The sequence below is a fragment of the Echinops telfairi genome, unplaced genomic scaffold (assembly GCF_000313985.2).
Source record: "Echinops telfairi isolate 266 unplaced genomic scaffold, ASM31398v2 ScPeMD7_3533;HRSCAF=4204_0, whole genome shotgun sequence".
NCBI classification, from domain to species: domain Eukaryota; kingdom Metazoa; phylum Chordata; class Mammalia; order Afrosoricida; family Tenrecidae; genus Echinops; species Echinops telfairi.
In genome coordinates, this window is record NW_022107431.1 from 38,223,914 (window position 1) to 38,233,776 (window position 9,863).

A 9,863-nucleotide genomic window follows, 5' to 3' on the forward strand; every position below is an offset into this window, starting at 1 on the left:
TTGGACCATTAGATAGGAATCGTTGCATCCTCAATTCCGAACCCAGAAAACTGAGTGGGTTTTGCTAATTCTCACATTTTATTTCCAGCGAGTGCAGAGACAAAAGGCTAGGGGTAATGGATCACTTGTACTAGTAGTCGCAGATTCACAGCCCAGCAGCACTCTGGTCTGTGGAGATACTGCTGGGAGAGGATGATCCCCATCAGCCCAATTGCGTTACGGGCCTGGGCTGCCTCAGCACTGAGTGACAGAAATAGTCCTGGTCCCTCGATGGTTCACCATGGACACAAAGTGCTTCTAAAGAAGGGACACCCCGACCCCCAGCCCCACGCTGCCTTCACTGGTTTCTCTAAGCTGTACAGCAGCAGCTGTCGCTCTCGCAGGAGTGCACACTGCTACCACTCGGGAAAAACGAAAGTGATTGTCCTATTAATGTCCTTTCTCTGGGAGGAAAAAGACACATGATTACAAACATAAAATGAACCAAACATCTATTTTATTGACAGGAGTCCAAAGTGAATACAAAAAGTTCCTCCTCTGCATGTTTTTGTGTTTGTTTTTCCTTAAAAGGTTTCTGATAGTCAGGTAGATTAAAAGCTAAGACTGTATTTCAGCTTTCATAGTGAACCTTTCAGTAAAGGTTTAATAACATAAGTCGCCAGCATCAGAGAACATATGGTCCCACATCACTAAGACCCTGAACTGATCTGCTAACACAGAGGCTTAAAAATGTTTTAAGCCATAAAAAGCCATTTTTTAACGATCTGTGTGATAACTCTGGGCAGTTAAAAAGAGAAGAAAATACCAAAATGTAGCCATCCCTATAATGTGGAATATGAGAAAACACAAACTTATGGCCATGATGGGTAGCAAGAAAACTTTAAGAGCCACAGATGGAGCTGATAGGCATGTGCCACAGTAAAATGTCAAAAAGCTTCTCCGAGGTTGTTCAAACCTGTTCGTGGTGTCATACTGCACTGTTTGCTCAAACTAATGCCGAACCAAGAGGAGTTGCTTGTTTCTACGTTGGTTTTCAAGTATCTTTACTTTGGGACCGTAAGTTGATCATATAATGCATAGCCCACACTCTGGACAGTTATAACAAAGGGTTTATTATCATTTGCAGATGAAATAAATGCACCATCCCTAACGTGCCAGTTTAACAAGCCTTCAGTGTTTTCAGGTTGTACCAAGACACCGTCACTGCCTAATTAAATTATGCATCCATTTCTAGTAAAGAACTAACACTTTCATCAACATCCTTCCGCACCGCTCCTGGTTTATTATACACTTCCAAAACAGCAAAACGTTGCAAATATGATGGTCCATTCATAGTACTGTTCAGTTGTCATCTTCCTCTTCCTCTTCTTCCTCCTCAAAGCTATCTTCAAAGCCTTCACTGTCCTCCTGGTCTTCCTCCCCCTCGACTGCCGTATCCCACTGTGGGTGATTTTCGGGCACAGGCTTAGCCTCATGAACTTCCAACTATAAAGAAGGATTAAAACGTAGACATCAGCAATTTGGGAGGAGGGACGGCATAAATACCTGGTAAACAAAGGATCTTCCTTGGCCACCACGGCATTTTCATAGCTGTGGCTCCAACTGAATACTATCGTGTGGAATAGCATTGCATCCCAGAGACCAACAGGTACATAAATCCACTAACATATCAATGTAATCACGCTTCTAATAGTTTGATATTTTGATTTTATGGAAGTCATGTTACTTAGGAATATATATATTCTGTGGCACAAAAGCATTAATCATTGTGATTCTGTGTGATGTCTCCTGCTGAAGGAAGAAAACTTAAGCAAGTGATGCATTCTCCAACACACTAGGTGAAACTTTTAGAGCCAGTGAGCAGAAACGTGCATTCTCTTGAGGACAAAGACGGGCTTCCTTTCCTCTGGGACTCCAGAGCACTCTGCAGCAGAACTGAGAAACTCAGATATCAATGTCCAAATGAAATGGTACACACTGATAGAAGCGACGCAAAAAACACTATCAGTCCCAGAAATTCATCAATACTCCGACAGAATCTGTGTTTCTCTAAAGCAAACAGAACTCATTTGCTAAGATCCTGTAGACCCACAGCATATTAAAATATACTATTTAGATAATTTCTACTCAAGACTCTAAATCATTATACCTCTTAAGCTCTCTCCCTACCTTCCCATGACTCTCTATCTCAAAACTAGAGGCATTAGTATGGGAAGCTCTTGTTCAAATAGACAGCTGCATTAGTTAAAGAGTTTCTATTCTTACCTTCAATGGCTTAATCTGATCCAAACCCATGTAGGAGTCTGACCTCAGAAACACTGTATACTGATAATTGCCAGGCTTGCCCGGTGCAGGGAACTTCAATTCTACCTAGAAGATAGAATCAGTATTGGAGTTCTGTATTTGAAAAAAAAACAACAGCTCACTCCTAAAACTCTAAGCCCAAATTATTTAATAGATAAGTGCTTACTCAAATGATAATCTTAACAAATGTTACAAAACCACCCTCCAAAAAAATTTACACAGGGTACAGAAAAATAAAAGTAAGTGAAATGTTGGAATTAGTAAAACAAAAGATTTCGTGAAACAGAAGATAATTCTTGCTAAATTTTCTTATCTCTAGGATAAGCCCAATGTCTTAGAACAGCGGTTCTCAATCTTCCCAATGCCGCGACCCTTTAATATAGTTCCTCATGTTGTGGTGACCCCCAAACCATAATATTTTCATTGCTACTTTATAACATAATTTTGCTAATGTTATGAATTGGGTGACCCATGTGAAAGGGTTGTTCGACCCCCAAAGGGTTGAGAGCCACTGCCTTAGGCCAAGATGTTGTATTACCCATCAAATTATAAAACTTCAAATGAAAAAAGTAACAAATTCCTAAGAGTCTTCTTGATACAATCCCACCCGAACAAAGAATAAATATAGAGAAATGGCAGTTGGATGTGTCGTCAATCAACAAATTCAAATTATGGATAATCTATATTAATATGTGACTTAAAAAAAAAAACACTAGAAGTCATCAGTTTGGCCTTTCTAACTTATACAGGACCCAGAAGCCATAAAATAAAGGATTACTACAACATATATAAAACAAACAAGCAAATATTTATTATTTCTGACTAGCAAAAGCCATCATAGAGACAGTAAAATAATTTGAGGAGAAATATCGATCATCCCAGAGGTCAGAAAAAAGAAACACTTTTGCCATTGATAAACTCCACAGTCACGTGGTCAAGCTGAGTACCACTGACCGGAGATGAGCTGACAGCAAGGAGCCCTGGTGTGACACACACAGAGAGGCAGCAGCTGGTCCTATTCTGGCCAAAATGATTTTTTTGGGGGGGCCATCTGTGTATGTCTTTATTTATTTATTTTTGATCGCTTTATTAGGGGCTCATACAAATCTTATCACAATCCATACATACATCAATTGTGTAAAGCACATTTGTACATTCGTTGCCCTCGTCATTCTCAAAACATTTACTCTCCACTTAAGCCCCTGGCATCAGCTCCTCATTTTTCCCCTCCCTCCCCGCTCCTCCCTCCCTCATGAACCCTTCATAATTTATAAATTATGATTTTGTCATATCTTGCCCTGTCCGACGTCTCCCTTCACCCACTTTTCTGTTGTCCCCCAGGGAGGAGGTCACATGTAGATCCTTGTAATCGGTTCCCCCTTTCCCAAAACGATTTAAGTTAAATACAATCATGAGTAACCAACAAGACAAATCCAAATGAAATATTTTGTCTGGACTCTTAAAGAAAATCTCAAGGCTATGAATGATTTTTTAAAAAAAGAAAGTGTTCTAGAGAAGCACAGCAACCAAGTATGTCCCTTGAATGGATCCTAATTTTTTTTTTTTTAATTAAAACATCTATGAGTAGAATGTTTCGGGCAATTTGAAGATGGATCATGTACTAGATAACAATACCATACCCTCAGTATAATTACCCTGTGCTTATATAGAGAAAGCCCCTGGATAGCTAAAGTATGTAGGAGGATACTATCTGAGTCAAAACAGATTGGATGGCAGTGAGGTTTTCTTGAATGTCATAATGTCTACAAGTGGCTCAAATGGTTCAGGAGGTGGGGAGAAGCATGTATTTATGTGTACACATGCAGAAGAGAGAAATAAAACCAAACAAGCCCAAATAATAATAATTGGTGAATCTTGGTAAAGGGCATATGGATTCATGGTACTGAGTGTTCAACTTTCCTATAGTTTTAAACTTTTTTAAAGAAAATTATCAGAGAGAAACTTATACTGAGAAATCATTTTTCACATTCTGATTAAGAATGAGATTCAACTATCTGGTTAACACCCTGTCCTCTATGGAGAAATCTCATACACACACACATGCCCCATATCTGTTTGCACACAGGTATAAATAGCATGCTCTATTCGCTTCAGCACAAGACCAGAACCACCTGCCAGTCCACAGACCAGGAGCGTGCTCATGAATAGGAGTACATTCACACAAAGCCTGTCAGGAAGCTATCTAGGCAAGTTGGGAAGTGTTTATGTTCTCCCATTGCTGTGGGGTCCTTTGACTCCTAACAACGTTGCACCACCAGGCAGAACTGTCCTACGAGGTGTCAATCTGAACGGAAATGGACAAGCATGTCTTTATCCCTGAGTGGCTGGTGAGTTCAAACCTCTAGCCTTTTGGTTAGCAGCCAAGAAGTACTTTATCCTCTGTGCCACCAAGCCTTTTAATGTACTAACATGGAACAAATTCTAAGGGACATTACTGAGAAAAAGCGTTATGGTACGGTGCAGAGCTCTGTGTGCAGTAGTTTTTGTGTAATTAGGAAACATACCCATATGTAGTCTTTGTAACTTGTATCCCATAGAAAGTGAAGGATACATTAAAAATATGGTAGTATTCAGGCCCTTCAGAAAGGGGAATGGTGACAATTTGCAACACTTCTCAGGGTGTACACTTTAGCATTGACTAAAATTTCAAACAAGGAGAATGCACAAAATGAACTTCAAAGAAATACTCTTCAGTTTGCTTTAGATATCAAATAAATAAACGCCTGTAAAATAAATGAACAAACACTACTAAACCAACCCACGTGGTTATCAACATCTTTGTTTAAAATTAAGTATCACATAATTATTTTGAAATTCAAAAGCCTTGATTTTATCCAGAAAGTCCAAACAGAACCATCTCTTTAGAAAAGGTAAACACATCTTAAAAAATGGAGAGGTTCATCACAATGGCACAACAGTGGTATCACCAACAGTCGACCACGCCATGCAAGCAAAAGTCCTACCGACAAACATCTCAATCACTACTGCTTACACATTTTTTCCCCAGAGAAGCACCGTAATGGCACTAGTCCCAGGAAGAGAACAACCCTGACATACCGATGACTTTGAGAGCACAGGAGGGAGAAAGAGGACAATGTTCCTAGGTGCACTCAAGTGAAAATCCCCAAAATACATCAAGAGCACGCTTTTTGTTACTTTTTGTTATATTTTAAAGCTGATCTGGTCACTTAGATTTGACAAACCAATCTGTGTAAATTTTTAATGTATTTCTTAATGAGAAATATCACTATAAAATAACCAAATAAATGCAATGCAAGCAGCCAAATAAGGGGAGACTTTTAAAAAAAATGATTCTACAAAGCCACAGGAATGATGAAATATATATTTTTAAGAACAGGACTATTCTTGAATAATTACCTCTTCAGTATCTTTTAGTGTACACACGTGATATGGCATAGATATTAATGTCTGTTCCTTCCTGTCTGCAATATAGAGCCACCACCATTCTTGTTTTTCCTGTGAAGTTAAAAAAAAAAAAAGTTTGAACCACAAACACTGTTACATGGGCACACAACCGATACAAAGTTTCAATAAAAGGTGTTCAGTAAGTACTAACTTAATAATTCATTCTTAAAATAGTTATAGATCTGCTAAGCAAAGAACTTCTTACAAGCTTAAACTTTTGCACAAGTTTAAATGTTTCAATAGACCTGAAAACCAACTGATGGCCTTCATATTACAAACCTCCAATCTACTTTAATTGATAACATAGAGGGGTACTCTCCCAAAAAAGTGAATTCTCCCCCTGCCCCCCAAAGCTATGCATTTAAATATTCTGACAAAACAACCTTATCACCTTCAAAGTACTCTCCATTACACTTAATACATTTGTCAGATCTGCGATTCCATTCTTGGAAACATTTTCCAAACTGATCTGTTTGGATGGCTGACAGCACCACCTTCATTGTTTTCTTCACCTCTTCTACATTGTCAAATTGCTGTCCTTTCATGTCCCTCTTCATTCACAGAAACAAGAAGAAGTTGCCCAAAGAGAGGTCAGGTGAGTCAGGTGTGTGGGGCAAGAGAAGCATGCTGTTTTTCGCCAAAAACTGGCACACTGAGCTGGCTGCCTGAGTAGGTGCCTTGTCGTGGTGGTAAAAGCAGTCCCCCGTCTGCCACAAATCTGGCCTTTATTGTCACTCACTGCTACCCAATCTTTTCAGAAGCTCTAAAAAGAAAGCTTGATTTAACAGTCTGACCTGATGAAACAAACTTCAAATGCACTATCCCCTCACATTAAAAAAAACAAATGAGCATCATCCTGTCTTTGATTTCACTTGAGCTTTTCTTAGACGATGGAGTCTTCCACTGGCTTGGTTGATGCTTGCTTTCAGGGTCGTAAGAACAACACCATGTCTCCTCACCAGTAATGAATGACCTTGGAAAAGTCTTAGTTGCTTCAGAACTGTTCTTTCAAAGCATGGTAAGTTTCCAATCAAAGCTCCTTTTCCTGGTCAGTCAGAACCCGAAGCACAAACTTCTCAGCGACCTTTCTCATTCTCAAATCCCCCATTAAAATTCACTGACCCCCAGCTCCAAGACAGTCCAGATAACTTCCCATCTCTTCAATGGTCCGTTGTTGGTCTTTTAGCACAAATGCACAAATTTTGTCAACAATTTTTGTCCTTTCGCAAAGTTGACAGACATACAGAAGGAGATTTGTCATCAATTGACATTTCATCTTTTCTGAAATGAGAAAACCACTTGAGTCTTTCCCGTAGCACTGTCCTTGTAAGCTGCGTTCAACATCACAACACTTTCTGTGGCATTTTTCCCAAGCAGGAAACAAAATTTCATAGCTACACATTGTTCTCTTAAACCGCCATCACGAAAAATGAGGTTCGAGTGAAACTGTGTTAATGAAAAATTTCACCGTAAGCAGAGAGAACCTTCCCAGGCAACGCCACTGCTGGATGCTTGCCTAGCTGGAAAAATGCGTACTATGAAAGCTCCGCCTAGCAGAGTTTTCCCCTTTTTTGTTGTTTTTTCTTGGGAGCGGGGAGGTATCCCCTCATATTCTAACAAAGAAACTATATAAACAACCAAAATATAATCTACCAAATAATGTTAGAAACACCCCCTACTAATAAGCAGAGTCAGAAAGTGGGCATGACAGGGACCTGAGCAGCCCAATCAGAGAATCAATAATACAGCAATCCCTGCACTCGTTGAAGACATCTTGGAGACCAAGAGGCTTAATTTACACCTTCCACTGCGCACCATGTTTACAAGCTTAGCATTTCTCATTTTCGTCCACAGAAGATTAGAAACAGACAAAGAACTGCTTCCAGCGCACAGGCTAACAACAAAGAAGAATGAAATAACAAAAGACAAAACACTAGAGAAACTGAAAAATAAACTTTTTAAAGTATTTAGAAAGTCAAGCTGTCGGGAAGCAGCAAACCAAACGTGAGTGTGTTCAGTGTCCACTGAAACACTATAGCAATGTGCACTGCTCAGTCCCTGTTTGAGGTCTTCCTTGTAAGAACGAGCTAGGGAAAGCTAGGTTAGCTTTCTAAAACAGCTTACAGAAACAGATTTGGAGCTACAAAGGAACTCTGGGATATTCTAAATGATCATTTAACTAAAATAATTCTAGACTATTCTAAATTCTCTATCCAAATCAACATTAATTTTTCTAACTGAAAATCTTTCTATACTGACAATGTGTTTTAAACCACAATCACTGTAGTTTCTATTGCAACCATGAGAGGCTAAACTTTCTTGTATTATCTTCCTCATAATACTACACCAAATACAACCAAAAGCTCTTTTGTTTAGGCCTATAAATATGCGCAAAGTACAGCAGGAAAATGTGAGTGTGAATAGCACCAAACCAGAGAAGGGCATTCTGATTAAATCTGAAACTCACCCAAGAGTTAAGACTGCCACCGAGGGGGTGTCGTGTAAAGTCAATTTATCTGTGCCTCTCTCTCAAAACGCAGCGCCTTCATGTCGATTCCACCTCAGAGACCCTGGAGGACAGGGCAGAATGCACCTGGGGATTTCTGAGACTGCACCTCTTTAAGGGAGGAGAAGCCTAGCCTTTCTCCCACAGAGCAACTGGTATTTTCGAAATGCTAACCTATGGTTAGCAGCCCAACTATGCCACCAGGGCTCTCTGCGTGTGCACAGTTATAAGTGTATAAAAACACAACAGACTCATAAGTGAGCTTTATAGCATTGCTCAGCAAGTATCTTCTGTAAAGAGCCAGAGAATAAATATTTTAGCCTTTGCAGGTTATACAGTTTGCACTTCAACTATTCAACTCTGCCACTGTAGCACCAAAGTGAGTGTGGCTGTGCTTCAATAAAACTTTTTTTGCAAAAGCAGGCAGTGCACCAGATTAAGCCGGCGACCTTTAACTTGCCACACTTGTTTAAAAGGCAGGGACCTAGGTTATTACATCTCCCTACGCCTCGATCTCCGGCTTGCTCACTGATGAGTGCCTACACCACAGGCTGGGTTGTGAAAATGAAATACAGCTAAAATACACCTCAGAGTGTCTAGCACAGTTAAGTGCAATAAAAGATTGATAAGATCGTTAGTGAAAGGAGAAACATCATTATTAAAAGTGATTCATCATAAAAAACTTCATCACTGAAACATGTATGTCTGTTCTATGGTACAAACTACACAGGCTATAGCACCCCGTGCCACTTTTTATACCAACCACTGAGGGAAATTTAGCCGGTCGACTTGTCGATTTCATGCTTAGTGTTGACAAACCACCTCTGCTACGGGCAAAATGTCCCTAACAGATGGGCTAGGGGTAGGGCTAGGGCTCCAGACAGAGCAGAAGATCAGTGTGGGCATTCAACTGGAATCCTGGGCAGATGTCTATCCAAGTCAAGGCAACAGCCAGAGCAAAGCCACTCGTTTACTCCGAAAAATAAGTCAGAAAAGCCAAGTTCTTTGGCGATCTGCCATAAATAGTCAACAGCAAATTTGAACTGGCATTCCACAGCAGACCACAAACTTACATAAACCTCTGCCACCCGGGAGTGGTAAGCAGAAGGTCTGTGACAAAGCTGCGAGCCAGTCAATGAAGCTGTTTCCCTGAGTAAGGGCAACTGGCTCTTCACCTCTGCTCCCAGACACTCATGCTCAAGAATCCCAAACAAGTTGGAAAATCAAACAGCAAAACCGCCACCTATCAAGAGGTCAGAAGCTGAGCAGGCCATGACCACTAAGTAAACAAGGACCAGGGAGAAAGTAATTCTGTAATGATGTGTCCTGAGCCTGGAAATCAGTCAAGCTTTTCATGCTTAACGCCTGGGCCCACCACCTTACCCACTGCTACAGGGCTGCCCATTCCCATGGATTAGAGCAATTACCAGGGCCAGGGCAAGGCTAGCTGGCTCCAGGTCTTATACTGATAGGACCCCTTGAGAACACTCATGGGAAATTTAAGAATATTTCATCCGATTTTGAAATGGGTCGGGGTGAGAGCCTCACAGTAGTCAAGCAAAGACCCAAACCATATCTGTCTAATAAAGAGAAGTTACCATCATGA

At 40.4% G+C, this 9,863-nt stretch overlaps 1 protein-coding gene across 1 annotated transcript in view; it reads right to left on the reverse strand.

Moving 5' to 3' along the window:
• Window positions 1-474: 474 nt before the first annotated feature.
• SEC63 (SEC63 homolog, protein translocation regulator) overlaps window positions 475-9,863 on the reverse strand; it is a 54,304-nt gene continuing 44,915 nt past the window's right edge. The window contains exons 18-20 of the mRNA XM_004702168.2: window positions 5,704-5,802; window positions 2,266-2,370; window positions 475-1,485 (exon numbers count right to left, since the gene is read on the reverse strand). Coding sequence (XP_004702225.2) covers window positions 1,342-1,485; window positions 2,266-2,370; window positions 5,704-5,802 — 348 coding nt within the window. The 3' untranslated portion in view covers window positions 475-1,341. The remainder of the gene's footprint in view (window positions 1,486-2,265; window positions 2,371-5,703; window positions 5,803-9,863) is intronic.